Raw genomic sequence first — 25,236 nt, 5'->3', positions numbered from 1 at the left:
ACTGAGTCCCGATTGACTTGTCAAATTTTCCGCTCAATATATCAATCATGCAGAAGCAGCAGCAGCTTCAGAAGGATGCTTTTTTCCTTGCTGAGACCTCTGATCGAGTTCTCCGAGAAGGGATCGAAGGCCGGCAAACTCACTCCCTGGTGTGGTTGAGGAAAAATGGTAGAAATAGACAAGTCCCTCGGGGTAATAAAGATGTTTTTCTGCCAAATTATGACGTTCATTAGCCATTCGGGAATCGGACCAGATCGATCATCATCGCCTTCGATGGCTTTTGAGTCCAAGGTTGAATGTGGCATTGTTAATGGGCGGGTTCTGGTACAAGGTTTTGACGTGGCCAGAATGGTGTGTCCCAACTTCATAAAGCAATTAAAAAGGCGGTGCCGGTGCCGGTGAAATATGGGCCCATTATGGGTTTTTTTTTTCGGTGGGACCGCACCAATTTGCGGGTGAATGGTTTTTGTTCTCTGATAATGGAATCTTTTTATTGCTTTGGGGTGTAGTCTGGTTATTTTTATTTATTTTTCCGAACGAAAGGATTGCCTAATATGACATGGAAAGCACGCGTGTTTCGACAAATATGTGTGGAATGTTCCTCAGCTGGAACTGGGAATGGTTCCAGCAGCGCGTTGTAAATGCGCGAACCGGTGTTGCCCATTAATCTCTGCCTAATGAAATCGAACCAAATCTGATGGATCATTGACAGCGTGGTTTCAAGGCATTTCTCCAAATCATCACCATCATTCCTGTTCCTCGTTCGGCTGCAGGAGGTAGCTTATACAGATTAGCTTTAATTGATGTCATTTGTCACTCCCAGAGGCCCCGGATCGTCGACGGTCATCCGGGAAGATCGAGAACGCATTACAAGTTTGTGTGTGATGGATCTCTTATTAATTGATTTATTGGGATTTGTCAGTTTGGCTCCGGAGTTCAGCGCTCAAGTCGCTATTTATTTATTTTCGAACAGCGGAGACTAAATGATCGCTCCACGATCAGGTATAAAACCGTTTTTTTCTCGTTTAAAAATACCCAGAGCCCTCGAAACGATGAATATATTATGGGATTAAAATCGGTCCCTTCCGTGTCGTCGAGAGTTTATAATCGGGTGATTTCAGCAGCGTTTCAGCTTTTTAGGTAAGTCCAACCTTGCCCGGAGGTAGCCGTAATTGATACTTGCACGATATGAAATCTTCCCCGATCCTCTCGAGGAAACGAAACGAGAAACGAGAAGGGACATGTGTCAAAAATGTTAATCCCATCGTCTCCCGACAGATTGATGAATACATTATCCCTGGTCGAATTTCGCGCGAGAGTGACGAACCCGCGATAGCAATCTCCCCCATACGTGAGTGCGTCATCCATCGCTGGCGAAATCACGTCCAAAGTACGGTCCCGCAAACTATGAATGAACATTCGAGAACCCTTTGTCTGGACACAGATCTGTATTTCTAGAACACCCCCAACCATTTTCAGTCGAGAATGTTTGGAGGAAATGCCAACCCACCACCTTGGCCTGGACCAAAGTTGTTTGTACAGATTCTCAAACAAAGAACAGCCGCGGGATCAGCAAAAACGCCAAAACATTTTCGGATCAGAAGCCCGACTGGGATAATTGCTGGTTTTCAGCGTGAGCCACCGCCGCCGATTCAGGAAATTTTTTCGGGAAAAGGAAATCCGGTTCGGATCTCGGAGCCCCCGAAACAAATAATAAAAAAAAAACTCGGGCATTTTAAACTCTACAACAATTAGCTTGATGGGTAAATTGAGTGCAATGGGCGTTACCCGGGGTGTTGTTTTCTTTTCATCTGTTGTTGTTGTTTTTGTGTTTTCAGAAGCTGAGAAAAAAAATCTTTGGTAGACTCAGAGTTTGTTTGAAGTTTGACTGTGTGTGGGTTTTTTCGAGTTATTTTTTGTTTTAAATTTTTAAAGAAGCACAGTGACACAAACAGCCAGCTTCGAAACCATCGATGGAAGCGAAACGATCAGTCTCCGTCTTGCTTCGGGAGAAGATTGCCCGATGATTACCGGGACGAAAACCCGAAAACGGACAACCCTTGGGAGTATCTTCATCAGCTTCGCTGTTGTTTTCGGCCAGTTTTTTTCCCGCTTGTACCGAAACCGGTGCATTCATTTGCATTTGGGCGTTGCAAATTGCAATATTTAGGATAATGGAGTTCGTTGCGTGCATTGCCTGGGTTTTTATTTTTCCTTTTCTTGAAGTCCCTTACTGAAGAAAAAAAAACTGCTGTTCATGCATGCTCTTTTCTAGTTTGCCCATTTCGATGATTGACAAATCCATTCAGCCGGATTGCGTATCGGGGTGCAGGCTTTCCTTTTTTTTGCACTTGGGTGGCAATTCGAGAAGGCAAATCAGGGAAAAAAATTGTATGCCTTGTTGGAAGTTTTTTTAATTTACAATTTTTGAAAGTCAACTTTTTCAGTTAACCTTAAACTTGACATGCTACTCTAAAACAAAAATATGGACTTTTGACCCCTAAATTTATGCAATTGAATCTGTATACCCTAGTTTAAATTATTCAATATAAGTTTTTCTAGCTTGACATGTTATCATGTTTTTAACAATGGTAGCATGTAGAAGTAGAAAAATTGCCTACTTTGACGCATACAATTGTACGCTTTTTACTCCGGAGTAGCATGTCAACTTTAAGTGGTGCTGGGATTTAAAATGCGAACTAATAAAGAATATTATTTGAGACAGAAGGTAACAAGTATCAAAATCTCGCTCGACTAGTCTCCTCGCTATAAGTTGAGTCATTCAACAGTCTAGCGCCAATGTCACCGAAAATGGGAACATAACTCAGCTTTCCGAATGAAACAAACCAATTCACCTAAAGCCCACCTAGAAAACCATGTAAAATAGCCGCTCATCTTGTTCGAAATTGATCCGGCCAAAGGAATCGACAGAAGGAAAAAAAAAACGCCGAACAAAAAACGCAATCTGATTTATTGAGCATATAAAATCGTTTATTAATGTGTATCGATACGCTTTAATAGAGGACTTCTGGCTTCAAAACTATTAGCTATTATGGGTTATTTTTGTTCGGCGACCGTGATTTTAGAGCAAAATCTCGCCGCTTTCGAGACAAACTTTTTTCTCTTCATCTCCTCGTAGAAATGGAAAAGAAAAAACATATTGTTCTTCGAAAGATGTTTCAGAGAAACCCAAAAGGTGCTGATGATGGTTTAGTCAAAAAAAAAAAAACAATCTGAGACGGAAGACGGCGGCGGGACTCGATTTGAGAAATTTTTATTGCGGTATTAAAAATATAAAACTGTCATCATCACCCCGAGAGAGGGCCGCCGAGCGTTTTGGGACCCGTGCTTCGGGTTCTTCTCCATTCTTGTATGTCAAGGGTGTGTATGTTTGTGCTCGCGTGTGTGGGTTTTTTTCCTCTCTCTCTCGCTGTCGTATTGTTTCGGGCAGGGTGGTCGTAAATGTCGGTCCCTTTGGTGACTACCTACTGATCTAGTAGTAGTTGTTGCTGCTGTTGTTGGGATGAAGATGACCGACGATTTGATTACGCCCCGGAGATGTTGGTGACGATCTCGCTGCTACCAACCTACAACAGTAGGAGAGGTCCCAGAAAGCCGGACAAGATTTATAGCGTTTAATTGCCTTCTGGTAATAAAGTTGTCCGTGGTGAGCGGTGGTGTGGCGAGGGCAGCTGGATCGTTTTCTCTCTTGGAGCCTCAGCCTTAATAACTGCTGGTCAATTAGGACCCCGGCGGCGCAGCGGCTCCGGAACATTGACGACGACACGGTGCGATAAACAAATCGAAGTGAGGAGATAAAATCGCGATAAAAATGTTCTCACGATGGCGCGGTCGGTTCCGATTCGTCGGGTTTTGTCACACGACGAACGAAGGCCGCAACCGGTTGACGATGGCGCATCAGCAGCGTTCGGATCGGAAGCCTGGAACAATTCGATCAATCTTACGGCAGCTAAATAGCTCGAGAGAGACAGAGAGGGACCCCTTCGGAAGGACCCGAACAGCGCAAGTGACAGCTTTCGGTGAGCCCTGGGACCACACGGTTTGCTGCCGATTGCCTTCTAAGCTGCTGGACGAAGATTTTCGACGAGAAAATGATGAAATTAAGACGGAGATAAGCACCTTTGCAGAGGACCATTCACAGAATGGGAAAACTAGAGAGCGAGATATGCGGATAAGCCGGGGATATCTCGTTGACCGTAAGGGAAAGAGATTAGACGACGATGTAGAGAGCGTTTTATCGTCGTTTAATCTGGCGGCGCTTTCCGGTGCGTGGAGGGAAGCTGTATTGAAGTAGATGGATCTCCATCATCATCTACGTCTTAGTCGTCAAACTCGTCGTCGTTGTCGGAAGATATCATCGTCAACCCATGCGCACGACATCAACAACAACAACAACAGGGACCAGAAGGCCCACGGAACCGCAAAGAATGACATCACGTTTCGTTCCTATTAGCACGAACGGGTAGGTACCTACTTACGCGAGAAAGAGACGGAAGTGGAGTAGGTACCTCAACTGTTTATACCAAGCAGCTTAAACATAATTACGAAAGACTTCTCGTCGCTGTCGTGGCAGCGTTCCAGCTCTCAATGAATGGCGGTTATTGTCTTGGGGACCACGCTACAGATCTATGGGTAAATAAATACAATTTGAGCGCTTGTTCGGGACTGCAGCTACCTGCCTACTACGATGGGACGCCGCAATGAGAGACACTCGAAGGAAAAAAATAACAGAATAAACAGAAGAAAAAACGAGTGCACGGCTTCTGTGGTTTGCACTACGGCTGACAATGGCAATTTTTAAATGGTTTTGCGAGCGCAAATAAGCCTCCGAGGTGGGCGGCTCGTGAGTGGGTGGGTGGCGTGCTCCGGTTTGCCGATCTACAACGGAGGCCGATTTAGTGTGGGAACGAACGACCAACCAATCAACAACGGTGCCCGCAAATTGTGTGTGTGCAGAATTTAAATCAAGCTGATTGGTGTTAATTGGATGTGAAAACATTTGTAGCGTTCCACCTGGTGAGAAGAAGTGTGAGGGAAAGTTCTGAAATTGTCAAAAGCGTGTTTTACGTGCTTAAAAATAAGACTTTAATATTAGAATTTTTTTTTTGACCGAATTTTCAACATGCTCCTGAAGTCCACACAGATATTAGATACATAAAGCAAAACATTGAGCCCCTAAATATAGGCAACAATGTTGCTATTGAACGCAAGTTAAGTCATAGAGCGCTTCCAACGCGGAAACCCATCTGGATTAATCAATTTATGCTCCACGAATAACGAAAAACCAGATTTTCTTTAACTTTCGCCAAAGTCCCTCCTCCTTCTCGTTGCGATCTACAGCGGCCTACACAACAGAAGATTAACCAACTGAACCCGAACTCTCGAGCGGCGGCAATTAATTCCGCATGTTTACTCAATCAATCAGAGTCTAAATTCGCCATAACTGTTCGGTAAATTGCCATTAATTTTCCGACAATTATTATAATTTATCGCTCCAGTACCCCCGCCAGTGCAGTGGTCGGCTGCTGGGAAAGATCAACGCCGCGTTAAACTCAGCTCGGGAAAAAAGATTTTCAAATTGCTGCGTGGCAGCCTGCCAGTCGATCTGTTTTGCAGAAACCAGAGCGCATAAGAAGGCAGTAAGTACACCTCTAAAGTTACCACCCGAGTTGCTGCGCTGCGCTAGCGGCGGCTATTGCATTAATTAATGATTATATGGAGCGTAGTGGCGTTGAGGCGATATTGCGCTCTAATGGATCTTCGTCACACTCGCCTGCCGCTGCCACCTTTCTCCCGGGCTGTTACGCTGCCGTGGTGATGAGTAATGACTTCATTTCTACCGCACCGCATCGAAATTGCTCCTTAGCGACATTTCCCAACCCCGGAGCACCGCTATTGATCAGAAACTTTGTAAGCAGAGAAAATCAGTTGATACCATATCGTTCTAGCGATTGATAAGCGTTAAATGAGATCATTTGAAAAAATTGAACTTTTCAATTATTATGTCACTCAAACAACATTTTTAGTTAATGGAATCAATTCTGGAGCACCGCTATTGTTCAGGAACTTTGTAAACGAAGAAGATGAGTTTATGAACGGTCGTTCTAGCGATTGACAAGCGTAAAAGGTGATAGTTTGATAAAATTTTCCTATAGGATTATTATGTCACTCAGACAACACTTCTAGTTCATGGATCCAATCCTGGAGCACCGCTATTGTTCAGGAACCATATTAGCAAAGAAGATAATTTAATAATTGGTCGTTCTAGCGATTAATAAGCGTTAGATGTGATCAATTGACAAAATTGTTCATAGGATTATTATGTTACTCGAACAACATTTCTAGTTCTTGGACCCAATACTGGAGCACCGCTATTGATCAGAAACTTGTTAGCAGAGTAAATCAGTTGATACCGTATCGCTCTAGCGAATGATAAGCGTTAGAAGAGATCATTTGATAAAATTGTTCTATAGGATTATTATGTCGCTCGGACCACATTTCTAGTTCATGAACTCCATCCTGAAACACCTTTATTGTTCGGGAACTTTGTAAGCAAAGAAGATACAATTATTAACGGTCGTTCTAGCGATTGATAAGCGTTAAATGTGCTCATAAGACTAATTGTTCTCTATGGTTATTATGTCACTCGGACAACGTTTCTGGTTCATGGACCCAAACTAAAAAAAAGTCGGACATGTAACCATTTTCCGATTATCGCATAGACCCAATGAGAAGACGCTAAATGGAACGCACATACTCTCGCGTCCGACGCAGATCGGTTCCGATTGTAGGTAAACTTCCCTTTCGATAACTAGGCGCGTGACGCTACCGCTCATTACTATGCGCAAAAGCTGTGAAAGCCGCAGCTACCAGCTCTTGCATAATCGCCTACGCAGAATCGAAACTTCGTCGGTCGTTGTCTGTCGGCAGCAGCTGCTGCGTAGGCACACTTTAACGATCCGCCCAATCATCCAAACTTCCCCACATCGATGGGAAGAGTCGAGCCTAGCGTGGCGTTCTCAATGTCAACATCCACAGGCACGTCGATCTCCGATTGTGGCCCTTCACGTTTTTCTCCCCCTTAATCCCGACGCGATGTGTGCCGATTCGAATCTCCAGTTGCTGCTCTCGTCCGAGGGTTTTAGAGACTGCTAATTTTCACACTAGACACGATTATCGAATTTCCTATTGTCGATCCCCGAAGCCCAGGCAGCACATTGTTTCCAATGTCAGATCTTGTGTAACAACAAACTACACGTATCAAATTACCAAACGCCGCTCTGTGCCATGCGTTTGCCGAATAGACGAACTGACGACGACCGACGCGCGTAATAGGAGGTCCTCGAATGTTGCAAAAATAAACTGTTACAGAATTCGTGCCTTTGTTTCGGGAAAAACGCCCTAGAATCACAGAAAACAGATCCTCCGGGACAGATAAGCCCTCCGGGGACATCTGCACACGGCCTTGCACTCCCTTTCGGAAGTACCGATCCTCGAGTGCAACAATTTTATTGAACAGCCTATTTTCGTCCAAAGTTTAAAAAAAAATCTAGAGGGAACAGGGAAATTTCCCGAAAAAAAATCGAAGCATTTTAACGTCTTCTCAAGTGGTTTGATGACAGGGAACAACAGAAAAGAAACGTTAAATGTCGTCAAATGGTTGCTTCCTCCTTGCCGTTCCTCCACTCGTTCACAACTTTAGAAGGCTTTCTCTCACGTACGCCGCTCTACACTTTTGCCCGAGGAGCAACCACTCAGGAAAAGTGATTCTACCCGATGTGATGGATTTCAAGGTTCCCTATACGTTTTGGGACCAAAATCAACATTCAAGTGTAGGCATACAAGCAGTCAGCAGGAACAACAAACAATTAAGGGTTCCTGGTCGAGGGATCGGCGAAGGATTGGAAATTTTCTGCCAGCCGAAGATTTTCTTCTTTCGGGCCCGAACTTTTCTCAAGACGTCCATTCATCCCGTTTTGATCTGATCGGATTGAAAACACAAAAAAATGGGCGCACAATGCATTTTTGGGTGACAGCCGCGCATACACACTCATACAACGGCAAATTCAGGAACGCGTGTTCCTTGTTGTATAGAACATATGGAGGTTTTTTTTCTGGGTTGTTTGTTATTTTTCCCCTCTGCTGAGAAACCAAATTGGCTGGATAATCTCACTCGAATTACTTGCCAAAGGAATGAAGCCAGGGTTGAATTCGAGGATTCCGTTTTTTTTTCTTTTTAACAGATAAACAAAAAATTTACAATAGTGACGATTTGAAAATAATAACTGTCAAAAAAGATATCAAAGTTCCAAAAACCTGCTTAAATCCAAAACAAACAACAAAGTCAAAAATTTCAAACAAGCAGATGAATGTCAAAAATGCCGAAAATGAAAAAAATGTCAAAAATGTCAAAAATGTCAAAAATGTCAAAAATGTCAAAAATGTCAAAAATGTCAAAAATGTCAAAAATGTCAAAAATGTCAAAAATGTCAAAAATGTCAAAAATGTCAAAAATGTCAAAAAAGTCAAAAATGTCAAAAATGTCAAAAATGTCAAAAATGTCAAAAATGTCAAAAATGTCTAAAATGTCAAAAATGTCTAAAATGTCTAAAATGACAAAAATGTCTAAAATGTCAAAAATGTCAAAAATGTCAAAAATGTCAAAAATGTCAAAAATGTCAAAAATGTCAAAAATGTAAGAAATGTAAAAAATGTCAAAAATGTCAAAAATGTCAAAAATGTTAAAAAAGTCAAAAATGTCAAAAATGTCAAAAATGTCAAAAAAGTCAAAAATGTCAAAAATGTCAAAAATGTCAAAAATGTCAAAAATGTCAAAAATGTCTAAAATGTCAAAAATGTCAAAAATGTCTAAAATGTCAAAAATGTCAAAAATGTCAAAAATGTCAAAAATGTCAAAAATGTCAAAATGTCAAAAATGTCAAAAATGTCAAAAATGTCAAAAATGTCAAAAATGACAAAAATGTCAAAAATGTCAAAAATGTCAAAAATGTCAAAAAAGTCAAAAAAGTCAAAAATGTCAAAAATGTCGAAAATGTCGAAAATGTCAAAAATGTCAAAAATGTCAAAAATGTCAAAAATGTCAAAAATGTCAAAAATGTCAAAAATGTCAAAAATGTCAAGAATGTCAAAAATGTCAAAAAGTCAAAAATGTCAAAAATGTCAAAAATGTCAAAAATGTCAAAAATGTCAAAAATGTCAAAAATGTCAAAAATGTCAAAAATGTCAAAAATGTCAAAAATGTCAAAAATGTCAAAAATGTCAAAAATGTCAAAAATGTCAAAAATGTCAAAAATGTCAAAAATGTCAAAAATGTCAAAAATGTCAAAAATGTCAAAAATGTCAAAAATGTCAAAAATGTCAAAAATGTCAAAAATGTCAAACATGTCAAAAATGTCAAAAATGTCAAAAATGTCAAAAATGTCAAAAATGTCAAAAATGTCAAAAATGTCAAAAATGTCAAAAATGTCAAAAATGACAAAAATGACAAAAATGACAAAAATGTCAAAAATGTCAAAAATGTCAAACATGTCAAAAATGTCAAAAATGTCAAAAATGTCAAAAATGTCAAAAATGACAAAAATGACAAAAATGCCAAAAATGTCAAAAATGTCAAAAATGTCAAAAATGTTAAAAATGTCAAAAATGTCAAAAATGTCAAAAATGTCAAAAATGTCAAAAATGTCAAAAATGTCAAAAATGTCAAAAATGTCAAAAATGTCAAAAATGTCAAAAATGTCTAAAATGTCAAAAATGTCAAATATGTCAAAAATGTCTAAAATGTCAAAAATGTCAAATATGTCAAATATGTCAAAAATGTCAAAAATGTTAAAAATGTTAAAAATATCAAAAATGTTAAAAATGTCAAAAATGTCAAAAATGTCAAAAATGTCAAAAATGTCAAAAATGTCAAAAATGTCAAAAATGTCAAAAGTGTCAAAAATGTCAAAAATGTCAAAAATGTCAAAAATGTCAAAAATGTCAAAAATGTCAAAAATGTCAAAAATGTCAAAAATGTCAAAAATGTCAAAAATGTCAAAAATGTCAAAAATGTCAAAAATGTCAAAAATGACAAAAATGTCAAAAATGTCAAAAATGTCAAAAATGTCAAAAATGTCAAAAATGTCAAAAATGTCAAAAATGTCAAAAATGTCAAAAATGTCAAAAATGTCAAAAATGTCAAAAATGTCAAAAATGTCTAAAATGTCAAAAATGTCAAAAATGTCAAAAATGTCAAAAATGTCAAAAATGTCAAAAATGTCAAAAATGTCAAAAATGTCAAAAATGTCAAAAATGTCCAAAATGTCAAAAAAGTCAAAAAAGTCAAAAAAGTCAAAAATGTCAAAAATGTCAAAAATGTCAAAAATGTCAAAAATGTCAAAAATGTCAAAAATGTCAAAAATGTCAAAAATGTCAAAAATGTCAAAAATGTCAAAAATGTCAAAAATGTCAAAAATGTCAAAAATGTCAAAAATGTCAAAAATGTCAAAAATGTCAAAAATGTCAAAAATGTCAAAAACGTCAAAAATGTCAAAAATGTCAAAAATGTCAAAAATGTAAAAAATGTCAAAAATGTCAAAAATGTCAAAAATGTCAAAAATGTCAAAAATGTCAAAATGTTAAAAATGTCTAAAATGTCTAAAATGTCTAAAATATAAAAAATTCAAAAATTCAAAAATGTCAAAAATGTCCAAAATGTCAAAAATTTCAAAAATTTGAAAAATTTCAAAAGTTTCTAAAATTACAAAAACATAAAAAATCCAAGCACTTACCTCGTTCAACGATCTTCCCAAACAGGTTCTTCCCCCGCAGGAAGTTCCGGGTCGAGCAGTTCCACCGGCGATTCCGGAACTGATGCTGGCACTCGCTGATGGCCATGTTGGCTCCCTTGGCGATAGCCGCCAGAACTCCGGGATTTTCCCGAGCCAACCTTCGCTGTTTCCGCCTTAGCGTCGCGTGTATCGCCGGATCCATGTACATCATCCCGTTTGCCAGCGGTGAAATGTTATTCGGTTCTCCAGCCTTTGCAATACCCCTGTTGATTTTTTCGGGAAAAGGTGCAAAAGAAAAACTTTTGTTAGAACGTGGAAAAATATTTTAAATAAAACAAACTCTCCCAGGGAAAGTGTTCATCTGTTAAAACAAAGGTCAACAAAAATCATTCGGTTTTGGAATGTCCAAAAATTCTTAAAGCAAACACCTGAAGATCACCTGGTTCTCTGGAGGACTCATCGGTCGGAAAAGGGTAAAAAGTCAACAGCGGAAGATGGATTAACGCTGGAATCCCTCTTCTCTAGGGCCAAGTGGTTGGACAAATATTAGTTCGGATTTTTGTTGATTTTTTTTGTTCAACTTTAGGACAGGAAGAGAAAACCTGCTGCAGTACGAAACATGTGCGAAGCACATAAAGGCTTTCAAGTGAAGGTATCAAAATTCACACAGAGCCATTCTTCGGACCACCGCGTTCTCAAGGAAGAAAGGAAGTAACAAGTTGCTGCCAGCCATCAGAAAAGGAAACGTGTGTTTACCTTTACCGGAATGCGCAACGCAAAAACGATTTCTGTGATGAAGCTGAGAAGAAACATTCCAAATAACAACGAATTGGTTGAATCAACAAATTCGTTGAGCTGTGTTTTTCTTGCTTTCTGCTAATTAAATCAGTCATTGATGTCTTTGTATAGGGATTCCATCGAATTATTTCCAGCAACCAATCTAGAAGAAGCTGACAAAATTGGAGACAAATAAGCTTTGCGCTTCGCGGTTATTTTCATCCCAGACGCGTAATTTGTATCTATTTCGGTGTGAGGCTGCTGATGATTTCAGCCATCGCCGTCGTCAGGGGCTTTCCGCGGAATTTCGGACTAACTCCGTAGTCCGCGGCAGCAAAAATCAACATTAATATTCATCACCAGCTAATTTCAGCGAAGCGGAAAGTGTCTCACATTTTCAACGCCACCGGAGACACAATCCTCAATTTGCGGTGGAGCTGCGAGATGAGGGAGAGAAATGGCGAGGGTAGAGGGGATCGTACTTGATCTCCATAATTCAGCCCCCGTCTGCTGGAAGCTGACGAGTAACTACGGCCGCAAAGTTGAAGCCCGTAATTTAATAACCATCATATCGCCTCACATCCTCGAGTCTCGAGCGCGTCACAGTCGTCACAGACAGGTAGAAGATGTGATCGTTAAGAAGGTAGTCGTTAGTGTGCGGCGCACGGAGGGAAATAAATCGAAAGACCTCGGTTCCGGATTATGGTAAAGATAATGAGAACGGAACCTGGGATGGATTCCGAGAATCCGTCAATTATTTTGATTTTTGTTTCTACTAATAAGTTAACTAAAGGTAATGACTGCTTATTTTGAAGTCAGCAGACTATTTGATGTGGGTAGGAAGTCTTCTTGAATGGAATATCAATTACAGCAGATTGAAACTTCTGCTGGAGTACGAAATATAATGGCTGATTGAGACCTCAATCCATAAAAAAATCTTCTTCTACTTATGAGAAAAATACAATAAAAAATATTTAATGTTCGTTTGAAACTTCTGTTGGTGAAATGAACTAAAGTGGATTGAGATTTCTATCAGTAGTTTATATCATCGATGATTGAGACTTCTGCATGAGGAAAAACGTACCTATTATATAAGTTGAAACTTCGGCTGATAAAGTGATTCTAAACAGCTTGGGACGTCTACTCAAGTGAAAACTTTAAAAAAATGACACCTTCATTGGAACAGCGAATTCGTCCTGACTGAGACTTCTGCTTTTTTTTCATGATGTAATCTTGCATCCTATGTGGCGTGGCACAGCCTGTTTGCAACGAACTATCGCACATCATAACTTGATCCGCTTTTCATATTCATTAGCTCCAAACTGCCTTTGAGTGGACTTTTTCAAGGAAATTAAGGTAGATTGAGACTTCTGCTTGGAATCAAAACTCCGCAATCGGTTGAAGCTAGTGCTGTTTGTGTGAATCAATGCGCATTGAGACTTCTGCTCAAGAAAAAATACCAACGTTTGATGAGCCTTTCGTTAAACGGATGTGGATTGAGATTTCTGTCAGTTGGGTGAATCGAAAATACGGCACTATAACAGTGAATTGAGATTGAGACTTCCGCACTGTTGCGATAGACTGAGACTGTTTAAGGAAAAATGATCCAAACAGGTTGTGACTTCTCCCCAGGAAAACAATCACTGAGGATGGAGACTACTGGTCAATTTATGGAGCCAGTACTAGTGGATTGAGAGTTCATTCATAGCTGATTGAGACTTCGTCCAAGAAAAAAAAAGTTCCACTTGACTTACATACTGTCAGGATAATAAAGTAAGAACACGTCGTGAAAATTATTTTAACCGATTTAGATTTCTCATGATCAAACGTGTTAAAGTTGACTGCCGATATAAAATCTTTGGCAGCTGATTGAGATTTCTGTTTTTATGTTGAAATACAGTTTTATTAAAAGAGGCTTCCTTCTCAAATCTTTTGAGCTTTCATAAGAATATTTGACAAATTTCTGTGGAACCGGATTGTAATTGCAGGAAGTACACAAATGTTAAAAAAGGTTGATTTACCATGGGTGCACAGCCTGACCGTAATTTTTAAAATTAAAAGTTAATATATTTTCGTTATGAAAACAGCAGAAAACTTTCACCGTGTCCTACCCTGAAGGCAAATGACCAATAAAACCGTGCACAAATCTGTTCCCAGGAATCGTCGCTGCACCCCAGGGCAGCCCAGGTGCTTTTGGTTGAACCTGTGCAATCGCGTTGTCGTCCCGTTTTCATAATAACAATAATAAAACTAATAATAATAAACATCGCGCTGCTGTTCTTGCCTTTTAATAGGCACTGGACTTCCCTAGCCTGCGGCTCAAAAAACCCCTCACGCGGGTTTGGTTGAACATATTAAATCAGTTCAAAAGAGTTATTCGTCTGGTGATTGACAGCTAAGGCGCCGGAACCGGATCAAGATTAGGATCGGCGCTTCCACAGCATTTTCAAGAAAAATCAAATTTGGTCAACAGATTGGCAAGTAAACGAAAAAGAACGCATTTTGTCTTCCGGGATGAAGACTACCATCACCATTCGCGGAACTAGAATTAAAAGAAAAAACAAGGGTGCTGACCAAGATACACGTCAGACGTAGACGTCACGATTTGCGACGCAACGTCGCAATCCGCAAATGGGAGGAAATTTTTAACATTCATTTATGGCACATGGCGATGATGGCGCGACACGGTGTCTCACTTCGGGCCAAAAACGGCATGATTCACACGGACCCTCCTTATCGATCTGAATCCCAACTCTGCGTCGCAGACATGGGCTTCCTCCAAGACAGGTTTCCGGGAACCCACCGGAACGCCACATCGATCCGTGGTACAATACCAGAAAAAATGATTTACAATGCACAGCAATGTTGTTTATGATAATTATTATTACTTCGGCTTCATATTTTTTTCTCTCATTTTTTAACGTTGTCCCAATGTTCCATATTTCGCTTTCTTCGGACGAAACAAACCTTTTTATTGTGGTCGGTCCCGGAATTGACAATTGGAACCGGGCGCAGCTTCTGCCCCCGGTATTGTTGTCAAACTCGAAACAGAAAGACAAACTAATTTCGGTTTTACAACCGGAGCTATTATGTAAGGCTGCACTTTTTGTCCCAACACTAAACGAATATAAAAAAAACAAAATTCCCGAGAGAGTTGCCCCCGCTTGAATAAGCAGAGAGGTGCTCCAGATGGAAGCCTGTTTTCAGTTTTCAGCTTTCGTTCCTGGTTCTAAGATGTTCTGGAGTGTCTGTCGAAATTCGAGTGATCGAAGAAAAACGCAAACGCCCATAAATCATCCCAAGATGACAAACTGACCCCTTTTCCCAAGTCTCCGGGGCAAAACGCCACCCGCCTCACGCTTACATTCCTCCAAATTTGGCGTGTCGCGCGAATGAAATTGTAAAATTCTTTCAAATTAAACCTTACACATGTTCATTTCGAGGTAAAGTTGTTTTCAGTTTTTTTTCAACTTTTTCCTCTTCCAATGCAAAACAAATTCGAGAACAACAACGAAGCGATTGACAGGCGACAGCCGGAACGAAATCTGGGCGTCCAACTTTTTCTTCTGGGGGAGCAAGTTTTGAAATTTGAAAACAACAAAAAATGGACTTGGATTTGAACCGATGAATTGATGGAAAGATCACACGCGTTGTTGTCTTGCCTTCTTGAAAGGTTGCGAGTTGGGATTTTTTCCCCAGTTATCTTTCTATCTTAGCGGCGGCAGCTCAATTACGCAATCGGCAACAACTCGGGCAGCTTCCGGTAATTGTGAGACAAATTGTGTTCATGTACGTCATTTACATTCCTGCCGTCACGAGTGGCATAAATGGCACAAGCATAATTTATTTCATGAACCTCTTCGAAATTCACTGTTTTTCCTCATAAGAAGATCACAAACAGAGGCAGAAAAATGTTGATAAAAGTCAGTGATGCAAATACGCCTGGCCGTCCTCAACATATAGAGCTCAGCTGGGTGGGTGCATAAATTATCGCCACCGCAGATTTAATTGATGATGATTTGAATCGGAAAGTAGCAATCTTGACAGCTGCTCCGCGATCGATCGATCAGCGAAGAATTCGAGAAGTTGGGAACGCAGAAAGATCGATTTCATCGACGCGAAAAGTTGATTCCAAAGCAAAACGGAGGCTGAGACGCTGACGCCGTCGCTAGACGGTTTACGGGCTATGATTATCGTCATTAGATTTCGCTGCCTCGGCGTTGACGATCGATGGCGTGTGGTCCGGCGCGGTAGAGACCCAGACCGTCATAGTCGTCGTCTGCGTATGACACCCGCCAATTGTCGGGTAATCAAAACGTCAAAATTGACAATTGCGGAACAAGAAAATTTTGCTGCCCTAGCTTGTTTTCTTTTCGGTTCAAGGCCGAATCGATATATAAATATGATGAAAACACGTGGACATAGAGTAAGGTTCAAGGGAACGTCAGGTGTTTCACAACAAATTTATTAATAGAGTTGATTGGGAAACCTCTCCCCGTTTAAATTAACAATAACTAGACGATTCCGGTCATTGAGGAAAAAATAAACTTATTCAAACGCCACCAGTTAATCCATCATTCGATGAAAGCTATCATTAGCTACGGGAAAAACTGTTAGATCCAGAACAAAATACCGGCTCTCAACTCTGGGGCAACAAATTGAATCGATTTGCAGCCAGCTAGTACTGAATCCATCATTCCGCCGGGTAAAGTTTACACACAAGCAGCGTCATAAAACTCACAACCGGCTGATTAATCATTTCAGCAATCGATTTGGGATCGGGTAAAGATCCCCTCGCGCAAAACCGGATCGTGATGCCCTAGTTGCTGCGTCGGCTAGTTGTGATTAACGTTCTAAATCGAGACAAAAAAAACCACCCAGGCTGGGAACCCGAAAACGTCACCTTACTCAGTTAGACAGCTGTTGCTGCAGTAATTTGCACCCTGAGCGCCGCGCTTAAAGTTTCGTTTAGTTTAAAGTTGAGAACACTAGCCGACGGAATGAAAAATGACACTAGGGTGTTAATTTGTCATTTATTACACCGACTTTTAACCGACCAAGACGCCTTCTTCCAGTAGAAGTGGAAGTTTCTTGGATTATTTTAGCGAAAACGCTTTAAACACTTTAAACGCCTCGATTAGAGGCGTTTTTACGAGTTTCAGCAAACGTTCTCGGAGGGCTCCCGAAACGGGATTGGAAACTATTCTCAGTTAAGAATCGTAAAAGGGTAACCGAGTTGGTGTTCCGTTTTGTAGCTTTGCCAACATATCGAATTTGGGAAGTTTTTTGGACGGGAGACTTCAACCCAAAATTTTCGGGTTCGTCGCCTACAACGTTGAAGTCTTTCGTACAGTTTTGGCAGCTTTTTGGTGCGAATGTTGTTTGTTTCATAAGCAAAATGCGGCGCTTTTATGACATCGATAAATAAAAAATGTCAAAACTGTGCTAGGCGGGCGAATTTTGATTGAATTATTCATTTGCAATTTAAGGTACATCTGGCATACATCCCTCAATTTAACAAAACAATTTGGAACCAAAATTGATTCAAAAAGCAAAAAAACGAAAAAAACCGCAAAAAACCTTGATTTCAACGAGAACCTTCAGCTCATATCCTGAACGATTTAAACGAAATTTTAGAGGAACTTTGAATCTGAATCTGAAATCTGAAATCTGAATCTGAAATCTGAATCTGAAATCTGAATCTGAAATCTGAATCTGAAATCTGAATCTGAAATCTGAATCTGAAATCTGAATCTGAAATCTGAATCTGAAATCTGAATCTGAAATCTGAATCTGAAATCTGAATCTGAAATCTGAATCTGAAAGCTGAATCTGAAATCTGAATCTGAAATCTGAATCTGAAATCTGAATCTGAAATCTGAATCTGAAATCTGAATCTGAAATCTGAATCTGAAATCTGAATCTGAAATCTGAATCTGAAATCTGAATCTGAAATCTGAATCTGAAATCTGAATCTGAAATCTGAATCTGAAATCTGAATCTGAAATCTGAATCTGAAATCTGAATCTGAAATCTGAATCTGAAATCTGAATCTGAAATCTGAATCTGAAATCTGAATCTGAAATCTGAATCTGAAATCTGAATCTGAAATCTGAATCTGAAATCTGAATCTGAAATCTGAATCTGAAATCTGAATCTGAAATCTGAATCTGAAATCTGAATCTGAAATCTGAATCTGAAATCTGAATCTGAAATCTGAATCTGAAATCTGAATCTGAAATCTGAATCTGAAATCTGAATCTGAAATCTGAATCTGAAATCTGAATCTGAAATCTGAATCTGAAATCTGAATCTGAAATCTGAATCTGAAATCTGAATCTGAAATCTGAATCTGAAATCTGAATCTGAAATCTGAATCTGAAATCTGAATCTGAAATCTGAATCTGAAATCTGAATCTGAAATCTGAATCTGAAATCTGAATCTGAAATCTGAATCTGAAATCTGAATCTGAAATCTGAATCTGAAATCTGAATCTGAAATCTGAATCTGAAATCTGAATCTGAAATCTGAATCTGAAATCTGAATCTGAAATCTGAATCTGAAATCTGAATCTGAAATCTGAATCTGAAATCTGAATCTGAAATCTGAATCTGAAATCTGAATCTGAAATCTGAATCTGAAATCTGAATCTGAAATCTGAATCTGAAATCTGAATCTGAAATCTGAATCTGAAATCTGAATCTGAAATCTGAATCTGAAATCTGAATCTGAAATCTGAATCTGAAATCTGAATCTGAAATCTGAATCTGAAATCTGAATCTGAAATCTGAATCTGAAATCTGAATCTGAAATCTGAATCTGAAATCTGAATCTGAAATCTGAATCTGAAATCTGAATCTGAAATCTGAATCTGGAATCTGAATCTGAAATCTGAATCTGAAATCTGAATCTGAAATCTGAATCTGAAATCTGAATCTGAAATCTGAATCTGAAATCTGAATCTGAAATCTGAATCTGAAAGCTGAATCTGAAATCTGAATCTGAAATCTGAATCTGAAAGCTGAATCTGAAAGCTGAAATCTGAATCTGAAATCTGAATCTGAATCTGAAATCTGAATCTGAAATCTGAATCTGAAATCTGAATCTGAAATCTGAATCTGAAATCTGAATCTGAAATCTGAATCTGAAATCTGAATCTGAAATCTGAATCTGAAATCTGAATCTGAAATCTGAATCTGAAATCTGAATCTGAAATCTGAATCTGAAATCTGAATCTGAAATCTGAATCTGAAATCTGAATCTGAAATCTGAATCTGAAATCTGAATCTGAAATCTGAATCTGAAATCTGAATCTGAAATCTGAATCTGAAATCTGAATCTGAAATCTGAATCTGAAATCTGAATCTGAAATCTGAATCTGAAATCTGAATCTGAAATCTGAATCTGAAATCTGAATCTGAAATCTGAATCTGAAATCTGAATCTGAAATCTGAATCTGAAATCTGAATCTGAAATCTGAATCTGAAATCTGAATCTGAAATCTGAATCTGAAATCTGAATCTGAAATCTGAATCTGAAATCTGAATCTGAAATCTGAATCTGAAATCTGAATCTGAAATCTGAATCTGAAAATAAAACTGTTAAATTTGAAATATGAATTTTTATGCTTTTATCATAAAGTTTAAAACTGAACTACATTTCGGAAATAAAATCAGCTGAAATTGAAAGTGTTGCTTCCAAGTTATAATTTTTCCTTTCCAAAGTAGATAATTAGTTTGATTTCAACAATTCGGCTTATATTTCTTTCCGAACTCGAAACGGTTGGTCGTAAATTTCTGCAACCACAAGCCATAATAAGCTCGGGATTGACATTTTCCCATGAATTGGCGGGACGGCGACAAAAGCGCACGGAAAGTGTTGAAGGAAACACAAAAAAAAAAACGCAGATCCCCAGACCGAATTCAGCAACCAGGCAGGGGCTTGTAAGTTGACAGGCAAATTAATTGCATTTCACACCTGATAGATGTGTGGCAGGCAGTCGGTCGACGGGCGGCAGCAGCAACAAAACACCGAGTTTTGTGCCACTCTCGACGCAACCTCAGGAAGACAGTTTCAGTTTTATACGTGTGTGACCTGATTTCTGCGCTACAGAAAACCGCAAAGCCACACGCCGCGCGCGGTGACACGGAAAAGAATAAAGTGACACTTCCCTTCATCGTGGGTATGGCGACCGTTGAAAAGTTTTTAATAAGAGACACACGAGCAACGGATGTCCCCGAGTCCGAGTTGGTTTTTTTTCGGTGTGGGAAAAAAGGAAGAGTTTCGTTTGGCGATATGTATAGTTTGTTGTTCAACAACTGGACTAGGAAAGGGGGGATGCTGCCCGATTGCAATCAATTTGGGTTACGTAAAATGTGCGATTTTTAGAGCTTGTAGTACATGCGTGCAACAAGGGGGAAAAAGCTCAATTAAATCTCGGCTCGACTCGACTCGTTCGCAGAGGAAAGGTAAATTTAATTAAAACAATTTGCAAGTTGCTTGTTGCGCCCAGGGTGAGGCAACCGACTTTCGATGCAGCACCAATCGAGCGACTGACCACCAGATGTGGACTCCGCAGTGGCTACGCGAAACGGATAAAATGTAACCCAGGTATAAATTATGTTAACGAGTTTGTTAAGGGTTCTGTAAATGGCAGGTTAAATAATAAAATTAATTGCTGAAATAATTATAATCAGCATTTACGATGATTACAATATTGATTACAGTCAGTGCCACATGGCTGAAGAAAGAAACGGGGTGTGGTGCGTGTGGCTCAACGAGGAGGTACCAATAACTGCGATTTGCCCCCACGAGAAGGTGCCAACTCCGGAGAACCTCAAGAGGAAAGGGGGGATGACTCGAACATAAATGATTGCTCACACGGGTGGGGGGGGATGGTAGAGAGCAGTATTAAGTTTAATCGCCACAGTACACGCTTGGCTGAGGAGACAGACTGATTGGCTCTTACAACCGAAGGTAGCTGTTATTGAGGCAGTAACTCGGTTTCAGGGTCATATCACTTATCGCCATCAGCTACTGCAACAAGACGCAACGACGAAACGACGGACGATGCAGATCATGTAAATTAAACAAACAATGTTTTTTTACCTCGTTTGCATGCCCGAGTAACCCAAAGTTCTGGCCCCCAAAAATCAACAGAAATAACACAAACTCTCCCAGAAATCTCCTTAAGCCATAAATTTCCAATTAATCACTATCGAAATTCTGGAGGTGCAGCATCCTTCGGAAAAGAACCTCTCACACGGGGTCGTAAAAAAAGTGCAGCAAGATAAACTCCCTGGCCTGCCCCCGGAGGAAGCAAGCAAGAGAGTGCCTAATGGGAAGTTAATGGCTGTATTAAAACCGACGAAAAAGACGAAAAAAAGCGACGGTGAGAGCAGCATAAATTTTTAATGTCTCCCAACTTTACCGAGTTGCTTGCATCAACAAAAACAACATTCAACAACCGCTGCTCTCAGAATCGATCTAGCCAGTTGCCTGCACTTTTATTGGAACATTATTAGTTCAGTTTGGGATGATATCATCATCATTTTTTTTTTTTTGAGAGAAGCATCTGGAGTCCCTTCGCGTTTATGAGGTCGATGATGGATGGATGGAAAGAATTTAGGCTGGTTTTTAAACACAAGTTTTAAAATGTAAACCAAGTTGGAGTTGAAATTTGTGATTTTTCATCCATAGTGTTTTAAATTTAAATTTAGAAACAATACAGCTGAACAGACATTTTGAAACATAAAATTTATGAACATTATGATTTGAACTAAGTTTGATGTTAAAGGATTTTAATTGGCCTATACAAGGTTGAAAATCAATTTTAAAATGCTTGAACCCTTTGAAGGATGAAGAACATGAATAATTTCAACTCAAAAGCGACTTCCAGAGACGTCGAAATGCATAATTTGGGTAGTAATAGAGTTGCGAATATAAAAGACAAAAATTTAGAAATATGTCATTTATGAACATTTACGATTTGTTATCAGAGGATATTCAATGATCTATACTCAGTCGAAAATCAACCCAAAATTTTTCAATCCACTTATAAGATTTTTAACTAATAAGTCTCTTTCAGAGGCATTAAAATACATATTTTTGTTAGTCATAGGGATGCGAATAACAAAGACATTAGTCTCAAGTGCTCATTTAACGATTAAAAATTGGATAATAATACTTAAAAATCCCATCTGAAACATTCCTTTTTTTTTCAAGTGAAACCATGAAATATTTCAACTCATATGCCACTTTAACAGGCATTGAAAAGAAAAGTTGAGAAAGTTATCGGGTTCTAAGTTTATCTTACATAATATTTAACTTAGAACCCGAAACTTCCTCAAATTTTTTTTACCGAAAACAGGCTATACTATAAATTGCAACCCAAAAGCTTTATTTAATATGCGTTCTAATTCACGTTGAAGTAGCTTATGTCATTGAAGTTTTTCATGTTCTTGCATTTGATGGATAAATCATAAAATTTCAGGTCGATTTTCAAACTAGTATACGACATTTTATACCTTGACATTTTTTAGAGAGTACATTGTATGTACTCCCTAAAAAATGTTAAGGTGTAAAATGTCGTATACTAGTTTGAAAATCGACATGAAATTTTATGATTTATCCATCATTTTTTAGAGAGTACATTTTATGTACTCCCTAAAAAATGTTAAGGTGTAAAATGTCGTATACTAGTTTGAAAATCGACATGAAATTTTATGATTTATCCATCAAATGCAAGAACATGAAAAACTTCAATGGCAAAAGCTATTTCATTATTAATTAGAACGCATATTCAATGAAGTTTTTGGGTTGCACTTTATAGTTTAGTCTGTTATCGGTACTTGATTGTTGATTTGAAGAAAAAAAAGCTCTTTACTAGTTTGAAAATCAATCGGAATATTTTTAAACGAATATTTAAATTGATGAAAATTCAATTTTCAAGATAACAAGGCATTTTCAGAGATCTAATTGCATCTTTCCAATAGATATAGGGTAGCGATTAATCAAGAGGAAGCTATCATATAAGCCATAAGGTGTAAAAGTTCACACTGACCTCAACTCGTTTGAACTTAAACATCAATCTTAAGTTTTCTAAACAACTAATTAAGTTACAAACTTTTCAATATCCTGTACAATAAGACATCCAGAAGGTAAGTAAAAATGTATAGTTCAAGTTTTTATTGGGTTGCGGTAAGTCTAGAAACACCTATAATTCGCTTAGTCCAAAAGTTTAAAGAAACATTCAATGCCCTTTGCAAGTTTAAACACTTATTTTAAAAGTTTCTATGAGGGTTATTACATACTAGACAATAGTTGCATCTATTGAATTGCATATTTTTAGAAATCCTATGATTCTAGAAGCCTCTTAACATATAAGGTTCGCGGAGAAATGCACTGAACCAAATTCTACAAATTTTGTCTCTTTAAGTTACTTAAAATATTGTGTTGAATTCTACAGAAAAAAGTTTTATCATTAAATTTATAACATTTGTGTAGAATACTCCCGGCAAACTAAAAAACCAGAGTTCTCGTATTAGGCCCTCAAAACGTTAAAATTCACCTAGAGTTCATTCTTTCTGATTAAAGTAAAAGTAAAAAACTCTACTTACCACCACATCGACCCCCGTCCTCGGCCTGGTTTCACTTTGTTTTCCACCTCCCCACTGGTTCCGACTGCCATCAAGCAGATCAGCGCAAATGTCACCAGTTCCATTGCGTAAACTTTGACACTTTCTACCGAATCAACTAAAATTTGTTGTTTCAAGCAAACCAAATCGAGTTGGTTTCCCTCTAAAATTTGTATCCGAGATCTTCTCAACGCTTTTTTGTCGTCGGTCGAGCAGCACTTGCACTTTGAAACTTGAAAAAAAAAAATACAATTTTCCTCCGCGGGAAAACTTTTACCTTCGTGCACTGTCAGCGGTTATCACAGAACTAACAATCATTTTCCTTTTCCTCTCGATCACCCGATGGACATTGATCACATGATAGCGTCGATTTATCCGTTTTTTTTTTTGGGTTTTCCGCACTCACTACTGGCGATCGAGTCCCACGCGCTTCCTTCCGGTTCGATCAATGCAACAAAACCACCCTGAAACCAACCAGGTTGCGCGTTCAAATCTCTCAGATCCTCGACTCCGTTCCGGACAATTTTCCTTGTTCCCGGTCGACGGTTGATGGTTTAACCTCCACTCGAGAACGCTCCGACGATTGTCAACAACAAGAACACGAACTACCAAACATCAATCACGATCGCGCACGAAAACGGTTATGCTGACGGCTCGCTTTGCTAGGCCGACGATATCCTTCGGGTAGCAGCACCTTTCTCGTAATGCTCTACTGCTGCCTAGCACCTCTCAAGCTGCACCCGACCTCACTCAGTTAGCGCTCGAGCAGCTAACTCAAGCAACGTGCGCCATCTCTCTCGCTCACTTTTCCCGGGGGGCAAAACCCCTGTCGATCTCGCTTCCGCAGCCGAGATCGCTCCGAGCCAATTTGCGCTATTCGTCTCCTTCTTCGTTCCGTCCGTACACACTTTGGTTTTCCTCTCTCGGGTCGTTCGGCACACGCTCTTTCGCTCGGCTCGTTTTGCGCTCGGATACCTTTTGTTTTTGTGTATCGGCCGCCTTTTCTTCCTCCCTTTTCCCTGCTCTTTTCGTTCGGCTGGTGGAGTGATTCTTTCGAGTTTGCTCGTCACCACCTCCTTTTTTCGATTTTCCTTTCTTCACACGATCATTACTCGAGCTCTCACTCTTTCGCTGCTCCGGCGGGCTTTTCCCCGGCTAATAAAAGCCCCCAAATTGGCCCGGCACCGAAAAGAAAAGAAATTTTTCACTTTTCCTTCTGCACCCGGCAATTTGATCCTCTCGGGGTCAATTTTTTCTCTCGCTTTGCCCCACACCGTTGAGGCCGCTTGTTTGTTGCCACTTCTTGTTTTCTGTTTTCCCAAAACAGCACTTTTCGACTCGGTGTGAGTTCTCGCTTAAAACAGCCTTACCGATATCGCCCGAGCGTACTTCATTAATAAAAATACGAACATAAACAAATAAACAGCACCAACAACAACACCAAGTTAGGTACTCCACACCGGAGGAGAGTGGCTCTCCCAATTATTACAGGTGCGCTCTGGTCTACGCCTCTAAATCCACGATCGATTCTCGCAAGCCGCATTCGATCGGGAACCGATCGTTTACAGCAATCACGGAACTCACCGAATTAAATCAACCGAAAAAATTCCCGCTTTCATTCACTCGCGCTGGAAGCTAAGAGCGCACTAAAAACTGTCAATGATAATCGTTAAATCGGGGGAAAAAACCGGCAGAACGTAATCCCATCACTTCCAGACGTTGCTCCCTACGGCATTCATAAACAACAAAAATAAAATAACAAAAATATGAGGAGCGCAGTTTAATTGTTGCCCCATCCAGGCAGCTAGGCAGCCAGCCGACGCCGACCGATGCTTATGTTGGACTGAAGAAAACCGAAACTGTTTCACCTCAACACATTTTATGATTATGATGTGATGTTGGGTTATACCTACCGACAACGCTTTTTTTTTATTTTCCGTTTTAATTCATTTATCTCCACATGCGTCGAAGCCATCGTCGTCGTGCGTCTTCTCGCGGTCCGGGCGCGCGC

General features: G+C 39.5%; 1 protein-coding gene across 1 annotated transcript in view; it reads right to left on the bottom strand.

Moving 5' to 3' along the window:
• Nucleotides 1-24,471, bottom strand: part of LOC129749913 (protein Wnt-1-like) — a 33,226-nt gene extending 8,755 nt beyond the window's left edge. The window contains exons 1-2 of the mRNA XM_055745038.1: nt 23,208-24,471; nt 10,812-11,074 (exon numbers count right to left, since the gene is read on the bottom strand). Of these exons, the coding sequence (XP_055601013.1) occupies nt 10,812-11,074; nt 23,208-23,311 (367 nt within the window). The 5' untranslated portion in view covers nt 23,312-24,471. The remainder of the gene's footprint in view (nt 1-10,811; nt 11,075-23,207) is intronic.
• Nucleotides 24,472-25,236: the final 765 nt, after the last annotated feature.

The sequence above is a fragment of the Uranotaenia lowii genome, chromosome 2 (genome assembly GCF_029784155.1).
Source record: "Uranotaenia lowii strain MFRU-FL chromosome 2, ASM2978415v1, whole genome shotgun sequence".
Lineage (NCBI taxonomy): Eukaryota > Metazoa > Arthropoda > Insecta > Diptera > Culicidae > Uranotaenia > Uranotaenia lowii.
The sequence above is the reverse complement of the archived record's forward strand: the minus strand, read 5'-3'. Positions and strand labels throughout refer to the sequence as shown.